The 25,903-nt window shown below is 37.2% G+C and overlaps 2 protein-coding genes and 1 pseudogene across 4 annotated transcripts; 2 read left to right on the top strand and 1 right to left on the bottom strand.

Annotated features, from left to right (window-relative positions):
- The first annotated feature begins 4,553 nt into the window (after positions 1-4,553).
- LOC107711689 (putative transferase CAF17 homolog, mitochondrial) lies at positions 4,554-9,636 on the top strand. Its single transcript, XM_016516705.1, has 3 exons — positions 4,554-5,261; positions 7,068-7,420; positions 9,085-9,636. Exons 1-3 carry the CDS (start codon positions 4,930-4,932, stop codon positions 9,474-9,476), a joined length of 1,077 nt encoding a protein of 358 aa, XP_016372191.1. The 5' UTR covers positions 4,554-4,929; the 3' UTR covers positions 9,477-9,636.
- Positions 9,637-10,603: 967 nt separating this feature from the next.
- On the bottom strand, positions 10,604-14,277 carry LOC107711674 (jmjC domain-containing protein 4-like; annotated as a pseudogene).
- Positions 14,278-14,437: 160 nt separating this feature from the next.
- Positions 14,438-24,644, top strand: LOC107711707 (synaptosomal-associated protein 47). Of its 3 annotated transcripts, XM_016516731.1 has the most exons (7): positions 14,438-14,703; positions 15,181-15,720; positions 16,232-16,382; positions 16,839-17,190; positions 19,868-19,983; positions 23,167-23,335; positions 24,374-24,442. In XM_016516731.1, exons 2-6 carry the CDS (start codon positions 15,227-15,229, stop codon positions 23,311-23,313), a joined length of 1,260 nt encoding a protein of 419 aa, XP_016372217.1. In that variant the 5' UTR covers positions 14,438-14,703; positions 15,181-15,226; the 3' UTR covers positions 23,314-23,335; positions 24,374-24,442. The 3 variants fall into 3 exon arrangements, with proteins under 3 accessions (XP_016372217.1, XP_016372218.1, XP_016372219.1); XM_016516732.1 differs by lacking the exon at positions 23,167-23,335 and having other exon boundaries at positions 24,374-24,644; XM_016516733.1 differs by lacking the exon at positions 16,839-17,190 and having other exon boundaries at positions 16,232-16,734.
- Positions 24,645-25,903: the final 1,259 nt, after the last annotated feature.

The raw sequence follows: 25,903 nt of genomic DNA, 5'->3' as shown, positions 1-25,903 counted from the left end.
CAAAACTAACACAATGGTTATCCATACAACTCCAGTTGATGAATCAATGTCTACTGAAGATGAATGATAGAACATACTAATATTTTTAACTTTTCAAACCATCGCTTCCAGATGTCAGCCTGCTGTGAATGTCAGCATGTTGTGAATCATGATGTAAAATTGTAAAATTGCTTGTGAAGTGACAGTCCTCTGTGCTTCTCTGTCACTTCTTGTGCAAGTTTCACAACACACTTACGTCACACATCAAGAGTGAACTTATGGACCTGCATTTGACAGTTTTATTTATTTAAGTGTCAACTTTAAGGGACTCATCCACTTGCATTATATGGACTCGCAGAGATGAATTATTTCTCTAAGAATCTCTGTTTGTGTTCCACAGAAGAAAGAAAGTCATATCTAGAACGGCATGAGGGGCAGTTTTTAGTGGAGTATCCCTTTAATTAGTCTAAAAAAAAAATGATTCTGACTTTCCTGGCAGTCCTCTGTGCTTCTCTGTCACTTCTTGTGCAAGTTTCACAACACACTTACGTCACACATCAAGAGTGAACTTATGGACCTGCATTTGACAGTTTTATTTATTTAAGTGTCAACTTTAATGGACTTGCATTATATGGACTCGCAGAGATGAACTATTTCTCTAAGAATCTCTGTTTGTGTTCCACAGAAGAAAGAAAGTCGTATCTAGAACGGCATGAGGGGCAGTTTCTAGTGGAGTATCCCTTTAATTAGTCTAAAAAAAATGATTCTGACTTTCCTGGTTTCTTCTTTATCAAAAAACATGGATGTGCATTTAATATTACTGTGCATTTATAGATTCTATATGCATTTATATTATGTGGTGGCACTAAAATGATGGATTGAGACTGCAATGATAAGTTGTACCATTGTCTTAAGAAGTGGATGTGCATTTAATATTACTGTGCATTTATAGATTCTATATGCATTTATATTATGTGGCACTAAAATGATGGATTGAGACTGCAATGATAAGTTGTACCATATTCTTACGAAAGTATTTTAAAGGAGCAGTTCACCCCAAAATGTATTGACCCTCAACTTTCTTTCTCCTGTGGAACAAAATTTGATTACAGACAGTGATGAGGACTGATCCATATGACTTGTGTGTTATATTCCAAGTCTTCCAAAGCGGTACAACAGCTCTGTGAATTTAGATCATTATTCACTGAAAATCTTTACATTTTGATTGAATGTCAAATTCACGAACAATTCACTCGAATGATTTGCCAGGTTCTTGTTCCTTGTTAAAGTGGGTGGTGTTGATTAAATTATGCATCAAATAAAAATACATAAGCCTGAACGTCAGCATGAAGCTGGTCAGGTAAGAACGTCTCAATCACTGCACACCTCACCAGGAATGAGGCATCGTCATTCTGGAAACACCATAACGGGTGTAACCATAACATTTCTTGTGATTTAACTTATTTTCCATTGTTTCCAAGACCATTATGCAGACAATTTACCTCTGAGCTGTCTAGTGTAACCACTCATGAGTTGATAATACTATGTTTTGATGAGTTGGTGGCAAATTCATATGAATTTTTACTATACTGATTCTTACAAAAACATACAAAACTTTTAGCAAAAAAGTGAGCATGAAGGTCCACCACTAAGCCCACTCTGGAAATTATTTTGTAAGCATTCTTGAATCGGACTTTTGAGAAGTAAGTTTTGAAAGCTCTGTAATATTTATTGTTTTCACTATTCCAAAATGTGCCTTTACCAGTTACAATTGTACTGATGACGTTTTATGATGATTAAGAATAATAATAAATTGAGTTTTTTTTTTAATCTGATCAAAATAAATGTCTTTTTTATCTAGTATACTGTTCACTTAAACATTATTTCAGAGATGTGCATTATTATAATGCTCAAGCAAAATATTTAAAATAGCAAGAGGTGATAACGCTCTGCAGAAAAGACAATATACAAGTAACATGTCAATTCATTAGTAGCACAGATTCACTGATTACTGTTAGAAAACTATGGAAAGTATATATATATATATATATTTATATATATGCATACATATGAATATCTAACAGAGCGTGTATGGAGTGAAAACAGTATCTAAACCTTACACAAACACGCACTATAGATTCACGTGTGTGAATGGTAATCTGCAAAAAGACATAAGAGATCCACGTACACTTTCAGAAAAAACAGTACAAAAGTTGTCACTGGTTGCATAGCTTTTCAAAAGGTACTAAAATGTACCATTTAGGAAATAATATGTACTTTTAAGGTACTCTTTAGGGGTAAATCAGATACAAAGGTTTCCCTTTTGAAAGGCATTGCCCTAGTAACAGATTTTGTACCTTTTTTCTGGAACTGGATCACTTAGCATGTCAGAAGTGAGCTTAATGTGTGCGGTGGCATGGCATCAATATACAGTAGCTGAGAATTTATATATTTTTATACTTTTGCGCCTGGGTAAGGTATGTATAAGCACATGCATAACAAACCTGTCTAATAAACATGCCATTGTTTATTACAAGTATTGTTGGCTCTTTGACAATCTGCTTTATTCTTCCTCTTTTGTAAGTTCCTTTAGCTAAAAGCATTTGCTAAATGCATAAATGTAAACTGATAACATGCATGTGGATAAGCATATGTATAACATTGGATAAGCACATATTAGCTTTATTCTGCTCCAAGGAAGAATGATCACAAAACCTGAAGGAAGCACTACAAATCTGTCTCCCGTCTGGGACTATAATCATGAATTCCTGGAGGGCTGGAGTCCTGCAGAGTTTAGATTCAACCCTAATTAAACACACCTGATCCAACTAATCAAGTCCTTCAGGCTTATTTGAAAACTACATGGTATGTGTGTTGGAGTAGGGTTGAATCTAAACTCTGCAGGGCTCCGGTCCTCCAGGAATTGAGTTTGACACCGCTGCTTTAGTGTAACAACCCTGCATGTCGGCAACCATAGCTAATTACTACTAGATCTTTATTACCAGTTGTTTTCTTTCCAATAGGCTATTTTCTTGATGAACTAGATATGTATTCAGATATAAATAAGTAAAATTATTAATACCCCTATTCCACTACAAGTAAAAGACCTGTATTCAAAAACTTACATAAGGATTATTGGCAAAATGTAGAAAGAAATGTATAAGTACTCATATAGCCTGTATTAAATTTTGGGATTTATATAACTGTTATATAAATGTGTCATTTTACTGCTGTAAAAAAAAAAGAAAAAAGAAATGATTTCATTTGAATTGATCTAAATCTTTAAAGCCCAAGATCGGTCTTCTAATAAACAGAATTTTTAAGAAAATGTATAAAGAATTCCCTCAGCCCTATTGTCTCTATAGTTTGCCATGTGCTGATTTTGATAATGATGCAGTGCAATGACAAATATTTTTGGGTGATATGCAAAACTATTTTATTATTATTGATAAGAATAAGACGTTACCTCTCAAACATAATTTGATTGATTTGATGTTTCCTTTATTTTGTAATGTTGCAAGTTCAAGTGTTTTATTTGTGTTCCTGTGGCTCAGTGGTACAGCATTGCATTAGCAGCACAAAAGGTTGTGGGTTCGATTCCCAGGGAACACACATACTGGTAAAAAATGTATAGCCTGAATGGACTGTAAGTCGCTTTGGATAAAAGCGTCTGCTGAATGCAAAAATTAAATTTTGTTCTAAACTGCATTCAATATAAATTTGGAATAGACTATCTAGCGTAGCGTTAGTTCTGGCAGGTCACGTTAGTCAAACTCCCATCAGCGGACTCTCAGCTGATCCCCATCTACCTATAGGAATACGACACCTATCTAAGCATTCATATATAAGGTCCCTCAGTATTATCAGCAGTTTTCGCATTGCTCAATAGCTAATTACCCTCCTCCATCCCCAGCTCCTCCTCTGTCAGTCAGGATTCAGCCTTCTGATTCTCCTTTGAATCAGACTAATTCTAAAATGTGTACATAACATTATTGAACTTTAACGATATCTGCAATACATTTATGTTGGTTCTGTTCTGTTTACCATGTTGTCCTTAGTTTCCATCATGGTTTGCTGTACTTCATGGGGATACTCCAATCACTCCCCAAAAGGAGTATGTGTTTCCCAACAGACACTGAGAGGAGAAAAATTATGGATCAAGTCATCAGGAGAAAAATAAATAAACAAACAAACAAATAAATAAATACATAAATAAAGTAGGACTTTAATTAAGTAGCACTAACACAAAGTTCCAACACACCATTGGGAAGTTCAGTTTTAGGTTTACTAAAAATAAGGAACAGGGAAAGGCAGGGAGCTGAGACTCATGGGCTGCATCCGAAATCGCATACTTTCCTACTACAAAAGTGACAAAAACAGTGACAAAATTCGTATGAAACTTATTACCTTTTCGAAATAATCCAATAAAATCAGTTCCGATTCGAGATGCGTGCGCTGATATTTTCAGTTCCATTCATTTGCACGTTGTCTCAAGGACACGCCCACAATCGAGAAATGTTATGAATAATCATGTAAGCGCCGCCCAGTGGAACCAAATTTCAGGAACCGAATGTAACACCGGCGCGTGACGGTGTTATTTTAGCAGCGCACAGCGTTTAGAAATAGGTGTTTCAAACAAACTGCGATAATATACACACAAATATTGACCCCTTTGGCTTTCACTACAAACGAGCCGATTACTACCGCGCAGTATTAGCTCATAAATATTAATAGAACACGTAACTGATTGGACGGGCCAGGAAGGACGTACACGATCATATTATCAATATTCATGAACTAAACCATAGTAGGATTCGTATTCAGACCACCAGCAAACGCACGCGCAATGCAGTATGGGAATGAAAAGGAAGGTGAGAGACAAAATAACGCGAACTTGTGTTGTTTTGAGGAACTTTGAGCTTTTATAGCTGCGCTTCAGGAAACGACACAATGCAGAGGGTGATTTCGTTTAGCAGTGCTTTCAGAGCGACCGCGACAGGACTTCACGCGCACTGTTTGCGCTGTACGAGACACGAGAATGCGTGCAGGACTCCGATTAGAAAACACTCTCAAGATCAACCTACCAACAATACAGTACACTTGAGCTGTTACAGCCTACCACACAGGATTCTCATCAGTGTATCTGGACAAGACACGAGCTCATTCCTGCAAGGAATAATAACCAATGACATGGCTCTTCTGGGAGAGGATGCACTGCGCGCAATGTATGCTCACATTCTCAGTGTTCAAGGCAGGACACTCTATGACATCATCCTTTACAGGTAATATACTGCATTGTTTTAATATTTCATTAGTTTGAATTGTAAAGTAGACACGGAATGTCATATAAATGTGATTTTGGAGGTGCTGGAGTTTTGTAAACAAGGCTAGTAAGGTGTGGGCGTGGCCTCAGCATTATCTCACTCTCCCACCCTGGACTACTACTGATATGTAGTTGTTTTTCTGCTCTGTTCTTCTACATGTCAGTAAAGCCAGCCTGGTTTGAGCAGTTCATAAACATCATAAGAGCACTGCTCACTAATGGATGCTCTGCAGTGAATGGGTGCCGTCAGAATCAGAGTCCAAAAAGCTGACAAAAACATCACAATAATCCACACCACTCCAGTCCATCAATTAACATCTTGATTCATCATTAAGACATTTTTAACTTATGGGTCAAAATAGAAGTTTGCTATTGTCCTCCAGTGAAAAGTCATCTCATCTGAATCAGGAGAGAAATATGCACAGATCAGTTTATTGTTTTGAAGAAGCGTCAATATTTTACCATTTACTTTAGGGCTGCATGATAATGTTTAATCTGATAATCACAATATTTAATCAGAATTCTTGGACTTTCGCGCTAAGCACAAATCAAGAGAATATCAACTCGTCATCTAGTTTCAGGATTTGTTATGTCTAGCCAATCATATAAGTGAACACTCACTACATTATGAAAACAAGAAGCTTCTCCAAAAGCGAAACCTCCAAATATTGAGATTAGGGCTGCACGATTAATCGAATGCGATTGTTATGCGCATTTTGTTTTTACTCTAAACTCACTTCATAACGTCAGTCGAGTGTTTGAAATAAATCCTTCTGTGAGATGATGTGGCTTCTTACACAGAATAAGGCACGCAACATATTTCATAGTATTTAAGCAGTGATAAAGGCATTGCATTATAAATATACTTTATTTTAATGAAAATTATAATAATAAGAACTCAGATAAACTGTATATTGCCGTAGTCGTGTGTTTATTAGTCATGTTGAATCAATGAAAGCAGTTGAATCTTCTGTTTATCCAGCTACCGCTATAGGCATTTTCTGGGTTTCTTCTGCGAGGCGTATGTGGAGTTTCTCTGGCCGTTGGATGGAGATTTACTGCTGATCACAGAACCGTGCTTCACTGAAAGATACGCATGACAATCGCAGCTTCTGTCGAATCGCGATCTCGATTCCATTTCGATTTATCGTGCAGCCCTAATTGAGATCCATATTTAGATTTATTAAAGTTCATCACTGAGAAGATTTGATTACAGATTTAGTCGCAGCAAACAGCACAAACGTTTCTGTGCAAAGGAACCCAGACATTTTCATCAGAGCAGATTATCTCAGAAGAGATCGCTGAACTTTTTTAATATGCATTTTCATAAAGATTTAATAGGTAATGAAAAAAGCGTGGTAGTGTTTCTGTGTGAATTTCACAAACAATTACAAATAAATAGCTAATAGGTATATTAAAGTAAACATGACATTTTGAAGTAGGAAAACAAAGTATTTTAAAGTATTTTCTTTCTCTTTTTTTTATAGTGTGTATTTGTTTAGTCGTCGTCTGACTGGAAAGACCTTACAACCAGTTTGTCAGATTAATATTGATAAAAAAAAATGTATATTGCTATAGGCTAATTTATACAGGAAACATGAAGCAATGACTAAAAAACAAGCCAGTTCAAAAGGAACTGCAAAACACTATTGACCCATCCATCCATCTCCAGTGCTGATTTTTGGACAACAGTGCTAAACATAAAAAAAGGGTAAATTCTGCATACATGCATTACTGGAACTTTTTTGTTGTTGTTGTTCTTCAGTTTAAAAGGAAACCCAGACGGATTGAATGGTGTGCTTCTGGAGTGTGACAGCACTGTACAGGACTCCATTATGCAGCTTCTGAAAGTTTACAAGATACGTCGTAAAGTGAACTTCAGCTTGTGTCCCAGTCTCTCACTATGGGCTCTGTTACCTCAAAATAAAACTGCAGTGTTGGGGAAGTCAAAGCCGGATGTTACTGCAGCAGATAAAGTATTAGTACTGGAACAAGACCCAAGAACTGAACTCATGGGCTGGAGAATGATCACTAGCTGTCGGAATAACCCACATGAGGTCGTCTCCGTTTGTCAAGAGAGCAACACTGAAGAATACCACAGACATCGCTATGAAATTGGTATTAAATGATTCCTATAATTACTTATAAACAAACCTACAAGCTTAAAGGGGTCATATGATGTTGCTAAAAAGAACATTATTTTATGTATTTGGTGTAATGAAATGTGTTTATGCGGTTTAAGGTTAAAAAAACACATTATTTTCCACATACTGTACATTATTGTTTCTCCTCTATGCCCCGCCTTTCTGAAAAGCGTCGATTTTTACAAAGCTCATCGGTCTGAAAAGCGAGGTGTGCTCTGATTGGCCAGCTATCCAGTGCGTTATGATTGGCCGAATACCTCAAGCGTGTGACGGAAATGTTACGCCCCTTACCATACTGTGATGCCCTGTCAGGCCGGAGCGATGATTCATAAACATTAAAACCCATTATAAACGAGGCATTCGTTGCATCCAGTGTTGCATCCAGTGGGGACATAATTATGGATTATAATGACTTATACTGTCTTTTTACACGTTGCATTGCATCGCGCCGCGTAAACATAAAACCATGTCTGCATTTGTGATCGGAGAAATGACAAACAACAAGCGCTACTCTACACTGCTCAGAACTCGCGTTTGAATCGTCAGTGGCAAATTCTTTATATATAAAAAACATACTTACAGTCTGTGAGTCAGAACAGCCGGCATTGTAGTCTACTCTCCCAGGATCAGGAAACAGTCCTCCATAAAATGCGCTGGACACATCTGAATATTTGGGTTGAACTGTTCTGGAACAGTGTTGTAAAAACAACTTAGTAGTTTCAAAGTAGAAACAAGTAGTTTCGCTTTCAGAACGAAACACAGCGTCACACACGGCAGGCTAGAGTTAGCGGCAGACGGTGGGCTTGAGAACGGTGCGGCCGGTGGATTCAACGAAGGTTGTAACACTTCTAAGAGAAAGGAAAAATTGAAATCGCATCATATGACCCCTTTAACTAGATGCATTTGTTTATTATTGTTAGTCTACATTGTTTTGGATTTAAACATGCACTAACTCTCTGTCTTATGAAATTGTATATGTGTATATAATATAAAAAGATAAGTCAGAAAACAGTCTAAAATATACACTTTCCCTCATGCATACACTACTAGTAAGAAGCTATGACAAAAATCTAATATTTTTACAGATCTAATATTTTAGCTTCAAAGCAGCCACCTTTTGTCTAAATAGGGTAGGAGAGGGGAGACCGACAAGACAGTTTCATTTCGCTCCCATCGAGTTAAAAACACAAATAAATGCGCAGACATTTGCACTCTGCATCGAAAAAATTTATATGAACGCCCTGTTGCACTTCTGAGAACTTTTAAGGCTTATTCTGCGGCCGTCACAAATTGTGTGTAGATTTTAAACCCGGAAGATAAAAATAGCGCAAAAAAGCTTAAAATTAACCACTTTTCTCCAACAGTTAAAATTATCGGATGCTAACATTGTCTTCTATGATGTGCAACACAAACACCTCTGTTAAAGTCTCAGAAAAAGTAGTCTGGAGTTTCATGACCCTTTAAGCAATAGCCATAATCAAAGTGTATGTGGATATTGTTTGGTAATAATAATAGTATTTTATCCTTTTAAATGCTTAAAATTTAAAAGTACTAAAATGGTATTGAAGAGTCAGCACATCCTTTGTGATATCTCATCATTTCTTATAATCAATCCTGTACTTTATTTAAATTCTCTAGGACTACCTGAAGGAGTCAAAGATCTTCCGCCAGGTGAGGCCCTTCCACTGGAGTCTAATCTTGTCTACATGCAGGGAATTAGCTTCAGCAAGGGATGCTACATCGGACAGGAACTGACTGCCAGAACTCACCACACTGGTGTGATAAGGAAGCGTGTAATGCCTGTTACCATGTCTGCTCCGGCTGAGACCCTGGACCAAGGTGCCGCTCTTGAGACTGAGGGGGGCAAACCAGCTGGGAAACACAGGGCAGGAATCGACAAGCTGGGACTGAGCCTCGTACGCTTGGCTCATGCCAGAGAGCCACTAAAACTTAAATCCTCTGACGGCGTGACAGTGACTTTACAGGCTACTGTACCTGACTGGTGGCCAAAAAACAGTAAAGATAAATGAATCGGCAACACTAGAAAGCTCAAAGGCCCACCTGAATGCTGTAACTGTAATGCAGATAAATATTTATTTAGCTAACTTAAAAATTTAAAACTATAACTTTTACACAGCAGTCTGTTGATAATGTATTAGTTGACACCTTGAAATAAAATGTTTCAAAAAATGTTCATTGTTGTTAATCTTATAATGCAAATAATTTCTTCATGGATGTACTACTAACCTGTTCTTATTTAAAAAGCTGTTTAAAGTACTAAAGTACCTTGGTTTTGTTTAAAAAATAGATGGGTGCCAAATTTCCACTGTGGTACTCATCAATTATATTACATTTGCTTAAAGCAAACCAAGAAGGGTGAGACATTAACTTTACATTAGTTAATTATGAGCTCTGTCATATTTCACACTTTAATATTATTGAAATACACTACTGAAATTTTAAACATGAATAAGAAACTATCTACTGAAATTTTTTTTATCATCTTTGATGTTGACACACTCCTTCCAGTGCTACAACTTTAATAGAGAAGTCCAAGTTTATGTGCTCATAATAAACTAATATTTGTCATCAGCGTTGAGGGGTAATGCATTACAAGTAATGTGAGTTACGTAATCAGATGACTTTTTTTTTTGAAGTAATTAGTATGCATTACTTTTAAATTTTCAATGAAATATCGGAGTTACTTTTTCAAATAAGTAACGCCAGTTACTTTGTTTTCCCATTTATTCACCGACAGCTCTCCTGAGTTAGGAGTAAGGTGCAGAGACAGGGGCACTTCCTTCAGCAGGAGGCTTATTAATTTCACTTTTGGTGTGAATGTACCTTTACAGTTGCCAAAAATATAACTTTTGGGTTTTTTGCTATTAAAAAACAAATAAGCAAGCCCAGTCCAATTGTAACGCAAAAGTAACATAATGCATTACTGTCCAAAAAAAGTAACTAAGTAACACAAACTAGTTACTTTTTATGGAGTACCGCAATATTGTAATGCATTACTTTTAAAAGTAACTTGTAAAGTATTAAAAGTAACTTTTAAAAGTATCATGACTGCATAAACAACAATTAAATGACGCAAACATGTTAAAAGAATTTATTAACATTTGTCATAGCTGATCTTCTACATACAGTATAGGTTTTATACAATAGTTCGAACAGCCTCTCTGATCTCCTGAAGCAGTTCCTCAGGTTTGAAGCTCAGAGCTGAAGGGTCTAGTCTCTTAAAGTCTTCATTGCTAAGCATGCTCTCAAATATATGCAATACTCTCTGAAGGTCAAAGGCCGCATGCTGAGGGCCTAAAGCAAACAGACTTTTATCAAGGAGGTCTTGGCAATTATCTGCATTTCTGGGACATGAATTCAAAAAGGACATTCGATTACTTGCAACAGTCTTAAGGAAAGAGGCAAACGCCCCATAATCGATTCCTGTACATGATTTCATGATCACCTGAAATAGAATATAAATAAATATATATGTCACAGGAATATAAAAGTTATGTTTACAGGGTTATAGTTTTTTCTGTAGTAGTACTACAGCACATTGCGAGTGTTTATTAACACAATTTGTTGGTGCATTAGTTGGACCTGGAAACGGTGATGCTTGATGTCAAAAATAAAGCCAAAAATAGAGTTACCTGACAATGCTGATGCAGGTATCCATAGTATCATGCCATTCCTCGATTTCTCTCTGGACAGAAGAAAGTTCTTCTTGCAGAAACTGCCACATGATATCCAAATTACAGCCATTCAGCCAGTTATGATTGATAGAAATGGTGTCCTCCTATTATTAAGAGATGCATTGCCGAAAGTGAGTTAGCAAGTTGGTGAAGGAAGGTTTTTCTCATAGGGAACTCATGAGAACTACGGGCTGGAGAAATTGTCCTAGTTTTCTCCAGTACCAAAAGAGCTTGATACTACAGACTTTCATAAAAATGTCAGAAAGAGAACGTCTAGTGGAGGGGTGTCCAGTCCTGCTCCAGGATGGCCACTATCCTGCAGAGTTTAGCTCCAATCTTAATCAAACACACTTAAATGAGCTAATTAAGGTCTTCAGGATTGCTACAGGATTGCTTTTGCGTCAATCTATCTCAAGTGGTTCATTTTTGGTTGCCTGACCATTTTCGGTTTTCCGAATTTTTTTGTGATAACTTCTATGTGTTTGTATTGCAAAACCATCTGTTTTTATTTAAAAATGTACTTTTTTAACTGCTGATGTTTAACCATCTTTGTATCATGGCCCACAACAAATTTTTGGATAGACTCAGCATTTAAGGAAACCTCAATATATATCAGCTCAGATCCTAGCTCCTTGAAGCAAAATCTGATCTCTAGTGCACATTACATGGCACATGGGGGACCAAGCAGACAGGAACTTGAAATTTTCAAAGATAGAAGAACTGTAAAAATGACGAGTTTGAGATTCTGCTGTGGTTACAGAACTAGGGATAGTGGAAATCTGTGGAAAAACTGGGGAATAACATTTTATGTATGTGTTTTGAGAAATGAACATGTAATGTAACCACTCAAAATAATACTGTATAAATGAACCGTATTTTACAGTAACTATGTTTATGATTGACATAGAATAACTTATTCTTGTAAATGAGATCTAAAACAGTGCTTCTGGATATTTCTTGACCCTCCTGTTGTGTTGGGGTCAATTTGACACCCACTCAATTTTCAAACTGCTCAAAATACTAGTTAAACAATTTATTTCTTCTTGACATTTTTTAAAAATAATTTTCATTTTTGGTCACAAATGTGCATGCAAATTTTCGACTCATTGATGTGTTTTGAAAATGCAAGACAACCTATGAAATTTAAGACTTGAGGTTTACTTGAAATTGAAACTGATCTTCTGAATCGTCCAAGGAAAATTCACAGTTTCTTTATCTAGTTGAGTTACACAGCCAAAAAAATCTGTTTTTGGTTACTAGTTTTTTGGAGCTTAATTGCTATTGCAGCACTGAAAAGAAGTGTGAGAAACTAATTTTACCCTTACCAGCGTTTCAGAAAAAAACAGAGGCAGAGGAAGTATAAATAGCAATAATACTACTTACATTAAGTACAAATAATATTAGATACTATTTGAATTTACTTGTACACCCAAGTGTGCAAATAGTCACTACAAGTAGTCACGGCAAAAAAAAAAAAAAAGTGTATGTGCAGCTAATTTTGAACATAAACATGTAGGTTAAATTGATCCCTAACACAATAGAAATCACACAATAAAAACAGAAAGAAATTATTACATTGCTCACATATTTGATAGTTTTTTCTCTCTAACAAGCTAGAATAGAGGTTTTCTGTAGAAAACTTCCAAGCATTTTTGTTTGGGCAGATTGGAGCAAAACTCTGCAGGGCATTGGTCCTCCAGGAGCAGGATCGGACACCCCTGATTTAGTACATCATATGTGGACACCATTAGACCATTACTGCTTACCAAATTGTAAACTTGATGATGCCAACCACTAGGTACAAAGATTATCTCCCCAGCTTCTTGAATGATCTCTAAAGGCTGACAGGCCTCTTCAAACTGTGGATAAAGACCCTTGTCTTGAAGTACGGGTGCTGTTACATCATAGGCTAAGTTGCCATGACAGTCCCGCAGGAACTCCTCTTGGCCTGGAGGGTACAGGAGCCATTTCTTACGTCCACAGATGTTGGCAGACCAACTGTAAGAGCGAAACACGTCTGCATGGAACGGTGTCCTTGAGGCAAGGACAAAAATGTTGACTGCATAGTATTTAATATGGACAACCTTAAACAGGACATATTTCTGTGCTCAAATTATATTAATATATTACATTGGGGTTCAAAAGTCTGAGACCACTTGTGAGAATGCTTCTATAATGTTCTAGTTTAATATAACACTTTATTACAAATGTATTAAAAAAACATGTAAACAATAATTTCTTAGCATTTGGCATGTCCTCTTTTACTTTAATGACAGCACATTATTCAGCATTATTTAAGAATCCTCTAAAGAGCAATCCTGTGTTTTCCAAAGGAAATTTTGCGCAAATGACAATGTCTAATAATACATATTTCTTCATTTTACATCATACTGCTCCTTTGTTGTACATTTTTTCAAAATTCAAAGACTTAAATGTGGATACAGACTTTTACACCCAACTGCACTGTAAATGACAAATGATTGACACGGTACCATGACCCCTTAGGACCCATGTAGACAAACCGATAATCATCCACTTCAATTGTGTCCCAGTATTCATTCAGCCAATCAGAGGAGAAGTAAATTGGGGTCTTGTAAGTATTATGTTTAGGAAAGTTCCTAAAATGAACATAAACACATTTGACATTATGTAGAGTATAAAATCATTGTATACATCGATTCTTCTTTTATTTTACTACAACGTTTCCAAGCGAATCTTATGCATCACATTCAAAGCTATTGTACAATAACCTATGCTATAGGCTTTTGAAGAGCTGTACCTTTGCATATGCCAGTCCTTTACGTAAAGACATCCTTTGGGTGAAGAATGCCCATTCTGAATGTACTCTCTCCAGTACTGGATAAACTCCTTAAAAGGCATGATCTGCTTCGGGTTGGAGTTGTATTCTTTTGCACTGCAGTTTGCAACAGGAACAGGAGTCTCATCTGCATAGTAAAATGAGGCTATTTATGGATATAGCATATTGAGTATACATTTAGATTTAGTTTTTTTTTTTTTTAATCACTTTGGTACGCAAGAAAATAGTGTTTTTTGCGCCGGGTTTGGAACATGTCTACGTAACCCAGTTGCCCACCGGAAAAGAAACGTGTGCACACCAACTCAATGATTTGCTCATCTTCGTGCGGAAAGAATTAGCTGTCTAACACAATAAAGCAAGTTAATTAAATCTCAATAAATCGCCTGTAAATAAATACAAGTCGGTGTCCTTAACTAGACATATATAATGTGCCACCGCCACATTAGCGGAACCTTTAATAAGTTATTGTTGCACATCGGAGTGTAAACATGAGCGCACTAAAACAATCACCGCTGCGTTCAGTCTTTGGTTCAGCTTTGTTTACATCGCTGCGACGCGGCAGGGAAACAGAGTCTGGTGTTTTTACTTTCTTATGTATTAAACTTTAACGGGAAACACTGAGGTGGAAGAGTAAACGTCTCGCAACTGACTACGATGCGAAGCGAAATTATTATTTTAATGCGTGAAATCCGTCACACCCTGCTGTAGCTGTCACTTGAAAGTCAACATCATCCTAAAAGAAAGGTATGACATTAAATGATCTCCGTGGTGTTTGTTTTGCGTATGTCATGTAATGCCATCCACACCAGCATCTACTGTTGCTGCGCATACAGAACCACGTGAAAAAGAAATGTAAAAGGCCTTTAAATAATGTTTTAAATCAGAAATTGGATTAATCAACCATAGTTTGTGATTCCAGAAGATTCATGAACTGCATGCTCTTCAATAAAAACGAAAAAAAATGAAGCATGATTTCAATTTTGATCTAGATTGTGTGTGTGTTTTTATATTTATTATAATGATATATAAATCAACATAATCTTAAAGGCTCCCTTAGAATTTTTCTGTGCCTTCTGTTTTTGTGTTCCTCTTAAGAAAGACAATTGTCCAGGTTTGTAGCAACTTGAGGTTGAGAAAAAAAATAAGTATACCGTTGATGTAAATAAAAGTGGTTGATGATGACTGCTTGCTAATTTTCTGTTTACACCACTCACTTGGCAGGTGGGCTCCCTAAGTCAGGGCAGCTGTGCCAAATCATCACAAAAAGATGAGCCAGGAGGCATCCATCCATAGCTGGCCCGGCTCTTATTACATCAACAGCGAGAAACGCTGGGTCAGTGGCATTCTCTCCTTATCCCGCACCACCCTACGCTTCGACTCTGAGCAGAATCAGGAGAATCTGATTGGCCTGAGGCTCTCACGCATCATGGAGATCAAGATGGAGACCTCCGGCTTCATTTTTAGTGCTCTTACTGTGTTGGAGCAGGGAAACATCAAGCACTGGTTTGGGTCTCTCAAGCCTTGTCGTACTGCCGTTTACCACGTGCTAGAGCACTTCTGGAGGGAACGGCTGCTGTCACCTACAGAGCCCCGTGGAGCTGAGGCTCCTCTCAGTAAGGGCCAGGAGCTGATCAGCCTGATATCTGGAGCCCAGCGGAGGCTGGAGGATACTGGAAAAGTCCTGGACCACCAGGGAGAGCAGTTTGACAGCATGATTCAGGGCCTGGACAATATCGAATCAGACCTGAGCGTGGCAGATAAGTAGGTTTTGCTCAGATTCAGAAACTGTGATGCATAACTTGTACTAGAGACATGAATGTCTTAGCATATTGTGCTTTTAATAACTCCTTTTAATGTCAAGCATGTCCCACTCGATACGTTCTAATTCATCCATGTTTCATTGTCGCTCTGATGTGTTTTTCTTCAAAAAGTCCTGCCAGCTGAAAGCTGTGCAGATTTTTTTTACATATGGACATAAACAGGAATGGTTTGTCATTGCTTATTATGAAGGAAAATAGCAAATGTCCAATGGAAAACAGGTCCAATAATCTCAGAGGTTCTCGTTACTATGGCCTTTCATAATTTAGTCATTTCAAAGTTTAGTTTGTTGCATTATTCATTTGTAATCAATCAAGTGTCTGCTAAATTAATACATGTAAATTATATTCATTGGAAAGTCAAGAACACCCACTGTCACCATACACCATTGATTTACTTAATGATGACTTAATGACTTAATTTAATGATGCCATTTTTTTTCTCTTTTGTGCAGACTACTATCTGAACTTGAGTGTCCGTCTTGGTGGCCTTTTGGCAAACTGCCACGGAAGAGCCACCAGGAGGCCAAGTCTGAGGCAGCTGCCAAAGTGGCCTGTACTAAAGGTTCAGGCAAAGGCCAAAAAGTCATAACCAGCATTCCAGCTATTCTCTCCCACGTTGGAAGCTCTGGAAACCTGAAACCAGGTAGCCTGATAGTGTTGGTCTCCTCTCTCGAGGTACGAGATGCAAACGGACAGCTTCTCCATTGCTTTGAGAAGGAAGAGGTGGATGATGTCTATGTGCACAGCCCCTACGAGATCAGTGTTCGGCAGCGCTTCATCGGAAAACCTGACATCTGTTTCCGAATTCTCTCTGCCAGGATGACTGAAGCTTTATCTGTACTGGAGATGCAGTATAAGAAGAAAGTTGTGATCACGCGTGACTATGCAGCATTTCGGGCAACTTCGGCAACCACACCAGGAAGCCCAGAAGGTGGAGGAAACATTTGGAGTGCAGGTACACTTGTTTTGACAGTCTTGTTTCATTTTTAGAACGTCAATGCCAGCCTTTATTTTAATCGAAACAAACGTAAATTATATAACACGGTGACGGGACATAACATTCTCTCCCACGTTGGAAGCTCTGGAAACCTGAAACCAGGTAGCCTGATAGTGTTGGTCTCCTCTCTCGAGGTACGAGATGCAAACGGACAGCTTCTCCATTGCTTTGAGAAGGAAGAGGTGGATGATGTCTATGTGCACAGCCCCTACGAGATCAGTGTTCGGCAGCGCTTCATCGGAAAACCTGACATCTGTTTCCGAATTCTCTCTGCCAGGATGACTGAAGCTTTATCTGTACTGGAGATGCAGTATAAGAAGAAAGTTGTGATCACGCGTGACTATGCAGCATTTCAGGCAACTTCGGCAACCACACCAGGAAGCCCAGAAGGTGGAGGAAACATTTGGAGTGCAGGTACACTTGTTTTGACAGTCTTGTTTTATTTTTAGAACGTCAATGCCAGCCTTTATTTTAATCGAAACAAACGTAAATTATATAACACGGTGACGGGACATAACTTGAGACACTTAAAATAATAGTCCTATGTCAGGCACCGCAAAATGTATACTTTTATTAGTCAAGCATACATTGATCAAACTGGTCAAATATTACAGTTAATTACAATTTTAATTCTAATCAATTTATTCTTCAAACTTTCGAATAGTGATCCTCCAGACTCACTCCCAAAACTCTGCACTATGTATTTAGCAGCATGAAAAACAATTATGAATGGGTTATGAATGGAAAGAGAGCAAAGTATCATTGCTGTGCTGCAGAATTTCAGTGTCTTCAATATGTTACAAATTAAGTCTAAAGTATCAGTCGTTTAATCCCCAGTAAATGCCTGTAAATGTCAATCCCAATGCATCTTTTTCACTATCTACATAGATGTTAATATAACCAACAATTAAGACTTTAACTGCAGCCAGCACTAACTCAGATAGAAAATCAGAAAATTCTGTGTGGTGTACGTGGTGCCCCGGTGGCCTGTTTACAGTCAGAGGCCTGTACAAATGTCAAAAGGGATTTATCGTTTATACTAGATAACATTATATAAAACACCATCACTTCAAATAAATTGTACTTGAAACCAGACCTCTGAGTAATACTGAACATTTTACTGTAAATTAGGGCTGTCTATTGATTAAAATTTTTACACTTTGTGGTGATTAATTAATCGCATATTGATCACACATCAAATCTGGCTAAGAAATTACCTACAAAAGATCATTTAAAGACATTATTGTGTTACATGAGAAAAGCATGAAATAGACATCACAAAAAGTAGCTTTAGAGAGTAGCTTTTTTTTTTCTTTTTAAATTTTCGGCTGAACTATCCCTTTAATTCGTTTTTTTATTAATATGGAATTTTTTCAGATTTGTATTAATATGCAAATATGAAATTATTTTTAATGAAATGATACTTTAAACAAGAAACTAAAACCGCCAGTAAGTGGCAGTAAATGTCTTAATGTCTTAATTAATTCATTCAAATGTGGATTCATTCAGAAATTGTGTGTTGCTTGGAGATGCACAACAGTTCTGCTGTTGATTTAAAATAGGTAACATTTGCGTTGGCAAAACTGAGCAAAAACAGACAATATTGTGTCTAAAATATAACATTATGTTCTTATTTAGTGAACTGTTGTATAAAATCAATATCACATTATTAGCACTCGTGTGATATTGCACTCGTTGCTCTTGTGATATTGTTTAACTATATCATATAATATAAATATAAGACAAAAACTCATGTAGGAGCTTTTATGCACCAATCTCTTGAATTTTAGGGGCATGTAACTGCATTCTATAGGCTACATCACGCAGTGAGTTGTTGCCTTACATCATGTTCATCGCCAATCAACTGTACAGGTGTGTTCGACTAGAGCGTATCGACTGCGCAGACCGATCAGCTCGGCATGCTTTCGAATCACTCTTGCGGTACTTTGATGCCACGTACCGATCGATCTGTGCAGCGCCGCTTCAAATCGAACACAAAAGTCTTTAACATGATATTTCTTTCCATAACTGATTAATTAGATGAGGTAATGTAATCATCTGGTTTGAGCCAGGTTTCTGTCAAACAGAGCACATCTAGCTTATGATCTGTGATCATATCTTTTCCCAAAAGTGCTTTTGTAAAAAGGGATCTAATAATCAGCAAGCCAGGTTTTATTTGTCTGCATTATATTTATTCTTGTTCTTCAGACATTCCCCTTTAAATACAATAAATATCAGCTGTACGCAAAGTGACCCACAAAGGCCACTTATACACTGCAGCTAAATTCAGTTGTCGATTCACCTTATAGTGCTTAATCCGTTCTCTAAACACACAGTTCATGACAACCAAATTTATGCAGGTAGTTATTTATTATTAAATTTATGTTAAATGTCTGCCGGTTCCCGCCACCTCCTTCCCACAACTACAAACTTTGTTACAAAGATGTTACAGGCATGCAAATGTTAGCAAAAAAAAAACTATTAAAATTATGCTCCCATCAGTAATTTTTTACCTCGTTGTAATCTGGCTGAAAATTTCATGTGAAAATTGACATTTTGACCCCCCTCTGCAAAACAGATTTCTCAGTAAATATTCATCTATGCTGTTTAATATTTTGGCTTTCTTCAAAAAGAAAATAAAATAGTAACAAAATCAAACATTGTACCTGTGTACGTTTCTGAAATTTGGTTGATTTGACACTGAATGACCCAAGTGGCTTAGGGTAAGAGGTTTAGATAAAAATAACGAGAATATTTAAAATATAAATACAGTGTAAGCACAGTAACTACATCTACACATGATACATTTAATATGAAATTACAGGCCCATAAACTAAATAGAGCTTAATCCATGACATTTTAAGGTTGTGAATTTTCACATTTAAATCTTTGACAGTGGATAGATGTAACACTGAGAGTCATAAAGTATTTCTACCACATGGTGGCAGTCATGCTCCAACATCTACTGCAGGTCATTAAAAGACCTGGGAGTTCCCATTGTAGGCTGCTTAGTTACAGTTTACTAACATTTTCTTCTAATCTTAACAACACATCTCAAGGAAATATAAGACCTCATTCTGTGTGGCTTCAGGTCATGGGCAGGATACGGAGGTGCCAGTGGAGGTGCCTGCTGGTGAACTGACACAACTGCAGCTTCATGTGCTTCAGCCCACTGTAACTGAAGCAGAGGCACAGGAGCTAAAACAGGTTTGAGATAACTTTGGTTTCAGTTTTACACAAACACACATCGTTTTCAACAATAGACACATATTTTAGAAGCATATGGCCTCATGGGGGCAGAAATGTTGAGATCACATGATTAATTAAATACTGCTCTAACGATCTTGGTAACCCTTTATTATTAGACACTTTTGTTCATGGAATTGATGAATCAGGCTTTAAACATTTCTTCAATGGCCTTGATAACTGTAACTTTGGGTTTAGCTGCATCCACACCTCTAGGTGTCAATATACAGTTGAGGTCATCTTGTTCAAAAGTTTACACCTCCCAGCTCTCAATGTTGTGTGTTTCCTTGTTGAGCATCAGTAAATGTATTGCACTTTGTTATTATTATTTTGTGTATTTGGTGTAATGAAATGTGTTTATGTGGTTTAAGGTTAAAAAAACACATTATTTTCCACATACTGTACATTATTGTTTCTCCTCTATGCCCCGCCTTTCTGAAACGCGTCGATTTTTACAAAGCTCATCAGTCTGAAAAGCGAGGTATGCTCTGACATACCTCAAGCGTGTGACGGAAAAGGTTACGCCCCTTACCATACTGTGATGCGCTGTCCGGCCGGAGCGACGAGACAAAAACATTATACTCAAAGAGAAAGGAAAAATTGAAATCGCATCAAATGACCCCTTTAAAAAAAAAAATGGACACAAAAACTGAGCAAACATACTTAAACTAGTGTGGCGTGTCTGTGGCTTGTATTTTTTATGAGACAGGAGTGGGAAGTTGACTCTAGGCATTCCCCCACCGCACAAAGATATAAGGTCTCAGTGCCATCATCGTCAGACGGCCAGAGTGCCAGCTGTAAAACCCTCTCAGTGCCCAGCCAAGGTGCTGCATGCTACACAGCAACCAGACGTAAACATTGACGCAAAAACAGTCAACCGCTTTTCATTGAGTGCATTATAATGGGGATGTGCGGAATGATGCTCTTCGTGTTGAACCATTTCAAAACACAATATTATTGCTATGACCAGAGATAATTGATGGTTGGTCAACCATCACAGATATCACTTTTCAGGATGGTTTTGGGGTTGAGAAACACTAAAAACAAACATGTTAAAATGCCCTGAGGAGATGGAAAATAAGTTTTAAAGGAATGAGGCAGGGCCGCTTGTCATATAGAAGACTGTAATGCATAGACTCAGCACAGACTGTTTATAATAATGCAAAAAATGTACTGCAACCTGTCACTTTCCACAATAGGATTTAAGGAGAACATAAAAAATATTAAAAGTGTTTAGATTTACTGTGGCCATATCAAGAGACAATCAAAACATAACATTTTATTTTATGTTAGCAACATAGCATTTTAACTTTTTATTGTAACTTTTTTATCTTTATTTTGTATTATTATTCTATGCACACAGACCTATTATTCATAATGATATATTAATAGTGTCTTCCTGTTGTATGAAGATAGATATTGTATTCTTTTGCATTTACCCCACATCCTCCATCACTGACATTTTTAGCCTTATGAAAAGAAACAAAAGCAAAGTTTTGTGACACCATTAAATGAGTCTGAATAATCAAGAATACACTATTTAAGAAAAAATATTTAGATATTTTAAAAGATTTGTCTTGTTCCTTTGGTGTTAGCTAGCCAAATTGTAGATGGATTTTTACAGTTGATTAAGTCGTATTAGATTTAAAGGGTTAGTTCACCCAAAAATGAAAATTCTGTCATTAATTACTCACCCTCGTGTCGTTCCACACCCCTAAGACCTTAGTTCATCTTCAGAACACAAATTAAGATATTTTTGATCAAATCCGATGGCTCAGAGAGGCCTCCATTGACAGCAACGCCACCCAAACTCTCAAGATCCATAAAGGTACTAAAGACGTCGTTAAAACAAAAACAAAACAAAAATAATAACTTTATTCAGCAATCTCTTCTTTTCCCTGTCATTATCCTTTCGCGGTTAACGCAGTAAGCACAGTGAAGGCTTCCGTGTTCTACGTCCGAACGCCGGCTCATTATTGGCCAAAGCTTCACATGTGAGCAGCGCGACGCATGCGTGTGAAGCTGATGCAGGAGCCGTCCAATAATGAGCCGGCGTTCTGACGTAGAACCTGGAAGCGCTGGACGTAAACAACGTATGAGAATGACACAGAAGAGAAGAGGTTGTTGAATAAAGTCGTTATTTTTGTTTTGTTTTTGCGCACAAAAAGTATTCTCGTCGCTTCATAAAATTATTGTAGAACCACTGTAGTCACATCGACTGTTTTAACAACGTCTTTAGTACCTTTATGGATCTTGTACCTTTACGGGGAAGTCGTGGCCTAATGGTTAGAGAGTCGGACTCGTAACCCAAAGGTTGCGGGTTCGAGTCTCGTACCGGCAGGGATTGTAGGTGGGGGGAGTGAATGTACAGCGCTCTCTCCCACCTTCAATACCACGACTGAGGTGCCTTTGAGCAAGGCACCGAACCCCCAACTGCTCCCCGGGCGCCGCAGCAAAAATGGCTGCCCACTGCTCCGGGTGTGTGTTCACGGTGTGTGTGTGTTCACTGCTGTGTGTGTGTGCACTTTGGATGGGATAAATGCAGAGCACTAATTCCGAGTATGGGTCACCATACTTGGCCTCACGTCACATCACACATTTGAAAGTTTGGGTGGTGTTGCTGTCAATGAAGGCCTCTCTGAGCCATCGGATTTGATCAAAAATATCTTAATTTGTGTTTTGAAGATGAACGAAGGTCTTAGGGGTGTGGAACGACATGAGGGTGAGTAATTAATGACAGAATTTTTGGGTGAACTAACCCTTAAAGGATATGTAGTAATACCAAAATAGATTAGGCTTATTGTCACTTTGATCACATTTACACCTTGTATTAAAATCAAAATTGGGTGATATGATCACAAATGGACAGCACTAAATGCAAGTTTAAATGTCTAATTTGTGATCTCTTCATTCAGAGGTAGTTAGATACACATGTGACTGCATCACTTATTCGCCTTGATGTCTGCCGAACACCAGCATCTAGACTGCAGACTCATCTGTCAATCAATCACTGTGCCAAAATAATTAGTAAAAAGGTTAAACTTTGCTAAAATTAAGTCAACGCCCATATTATATCTATATTTAGGACCCCAACCCCAAGTATTCATTATCCACATGATTATTTTGTATGCTGTGTTTGTTTAGATGCTCCAGCAGCTGAAGACTCTAGCCCTGGAGGCTGAGACAGAGCTGGAGCATCAAGACGAGGCTCTGGATGTATTGAGCTGTTCTGCTGACCGCACCACCATGAACATTAACAGACACACTCGCCGCATGAGGAAACTACTGTAAACTTAAAATCACTAGATTAACGGTAAGATAAGCACAGGTATACACAAAAAAAATGTAAAGAGTGTATTTCTCAATAGAGCACTGTTTGTACATGAAAAATTCATTTCATCTTTATGAGTAAGGTTTGGCTATTTAGAAAGCTGTAGAGCTGAGAGCACAAATGTGGTTCAGGATGGATGTCTGATCATGATGACATACAATAGCGATAATAGCAAAAGGTTTTTGCTTAAAAGTTATGCATTTTATAGGCTAAATATAAACATACATTCTCATAAGTGAAGTGTCATATAATATGTGTACTGGTAGGAGGCAGTACCAGTAGTACTGGTAGCTTTGAATGCTCACATGTGTATTCTCAAATTTTTGAATAGCACATGTATTTGTGAATAACACTTATGGTTATGCAACTGTGCTTGTACAGTGAGGTTACTTAGTTCTGTTCCTTGGTTCTAGTGTTTTGTTCATCTTCGTTATTATTATTTATTAAAATTAATCTGCACTTAGATCCTCTCTTTGTCATGTCTAAGTCTCTAAGCGCTACAATGACACTTATTTTCTGAAACTGTAATTCTAACAGGTTTTTCTCTAACAAGCAGATGGCAGTATTCTGCCCCTAACACTTTCAATATCCAGAAACAACTCATATTAATTTAGATCATCATTGAAGTGTTTTTAATGTGCAAACTAATAGTGAAGTTGAGTAATTTTGCAGTAAATAGGTAAAAAAAACTACCACAAATCCCCCAAAACACAAAAAATAAAAAAGAGATATAGCATTTGTATTATTAAAAATGTAATAATACAAGATGTAATAATTACCTAGCTAGCTTTCACTCATCGCTGTTTAGATTTCCATGATGTCTGACAGTGTCTAAATGTCGGATCAAGTTAAAATCGTATCTACAGGAACATACTATTGTTTAACAATCTCTGAGCTCATAGTAGGTCTGTCTCAGAAGATTTATATGTTATCACTTTTTTTTTTAGAGTTTTGATTGCTAGGTTTACTTCTATAATGTGACTGTTGAGCTCTATTGAATGTTTTGATTTTTTTCCTCAGGTCAACATAAGATCTGCAACCAGCGTCATTTTGCATGGCTTAGCATCTTCACCCGACTGGAAAGAAACAACTGTAACTGTAATCAATTTACTGTTGTTGTGTAAATTGTGACATTTCAAAATTTCACAAGATTCTGTACATTGTAAACCCTTTAACAGTAATGCACTCTATCTAATCCTGGTTTATTGTCATTGTTTCATGTGTGCTGATTTTTAAAAAAAATTGTTGATAAGTGTAAACTCATAATGCTATATTTATTTACTTGTTTTGTGATCAAGGCAAGTGTAAAATAAACTCAGACAGTCTTTATTGTCACTGTTTGTTGTCACTCTTATGTGAGGGGATTGATCTGTTGATAAACTGAGTTTAACTATACAATAAAAATGGTTTTAAAGCAGCTTCACAGTAATAAACAGAACAATAGAAGTGTTAATGTTGCTTCTGCAGCTCTACAGAAGACAATGTCGTTATTCAACAATTGATGAATGTTTATTCAGTGTAGTTCAATAACTGTCAATTTTGCAAAGTTCATCAATTATGAAACAAATTCAATTTAGCGATAAAGCAGATCTACAAATGATAATAGTGCCATTATTGATCTCAAAAAAGTTTTTGAAAAGTTTTTTGAAACACTGCATGCCTGCGCACATACCTATAGACTGAAAAAGTAATATGCATGTGCATGACGTCACCGTTTTCACAAATTCACATTTCTGTAGTTTACACAATCGGAGACAATAACGGTATAGTTTTCAAAAACTTGCACTTTCAAACCCATTTTCAAAAGTTTGCTCTTTCAGGCCCCCAAAATTCCATTGTGTAAATGGATGGCCAAAATGCATAAAACATTTTCAGTTTTTAGTTGAAAAAAGTGTCATGTAAATGCCATTCATAAATCCTCTCCTGTGGCCTCATGGGATAGTAAAGTGTCCATCAAATGCACACTTCATAATCTCAGTTTAAGTAGTAGATTATTCGTATACTTTTTGCTTACTGTTTTTGGAATACTGTGAATTTGGACATACTGCTCTTTTGGCATACTGTTTTTCACATACTGTATTGTAGAGAAGTATTCAGTTTTGGACGTAGCATCCAGATGTTTAGCCTGCTAAATATTCCTATGGAATTTGTGACGCGGAGCTTCTCTCAGATCGTGTCTTTGATTCGCTCCATGTGATTGTCATTAACATGTACGAGCACCGATTTGCCTCAGATTTTGGGCTTTTGTTGGTGATCTCCATAAAACTGTCAGCAAGTGAAAATTGGGCTTATATAGTTGTGTAGTGTATATCCAGCATAAGCTAAGTGTACAGTAGTGTTTGTTTGCGTGTTACACTTCTGTTGCATAAAATCTAGGCATATTGAGTCATCCTTAGCATCAAACCCAAGGATACTCGCTTGACTGCTCTCCTCTCTATTGCGTGATAAACAGCAAGCTCTTTTGGGATTTTCTGTGTAAGCTCTTAACTTGTACCTTTCAGCTACTTGGATTGGGTAGCCTGAAGACATGGAGAGAATGAACACATACTG

This window comes from Sinocyclocheilus rhinocerous, unplaced genomic scaffold (genome assembly GCF_001515625.1).
Source record: "Sinocyclocheilus rhinocerous isolate Xijiao unplaced genomic scaffold, SAMN03320098_v1.1 scaffold807, whole genome shotgun sequence".
In the NCBI taxonomy this organism is placed as follows: domain Eukaryota; kingdom Metazoa; phylum Chordata; class Actinopteri; order Cypriniformes; family Cyprinidae; genus Sinocyclocheilus; species Sinocyclocheilus rhinocerous.
Note: the sequence above shows the minus strand (reverse complement) of the source record. Positions and strands in the feature narration are given on the sequence as shown.

Coding starts and splice junctions, on each gene's coding strand:
- LOC107711707 (XM_016516731.1), top strand. CDS start 15,227: ATGAGCCAGGAGGCATCCATCCATAGCTGGCCCGGCTCTTATTACATC. Junction 15,721..16,231: donor GACCTGAGCGTGGCAGATAA/GTAGGTTTTGCT, acceptor TCTTTTGTGCAG/ACTACTATCTGAACTTGAGT. Junction 16,383..16,838: donor TCATAACCAGCATTCCAGCT/ATTCTCTCCCAC, acceptor ACGGGACATAAC/ATTCTCTCCCACGTTGGAAG.
- LOC107711689 (XM_016516705.1), top strand. CDS start 4,930: ATGCAGAGGGTGATTTCGTTTAGCAGTGCTTTCAGAGCGACCGCGACA. Junction 5,262..7,067: donor TATGACATCATCCTTTACAG/GTAATATACTGC, acceptor GTTGTTCTTCAG/TTTAAAAGGAAACCCAGACG. Junction 7,421..9,084: donor CAGACATCGCTATGAAATTG/GTATTAAATGAT, acceptor TAAATTCTCTAG/GACTACCTGAAGGAGTCAAA.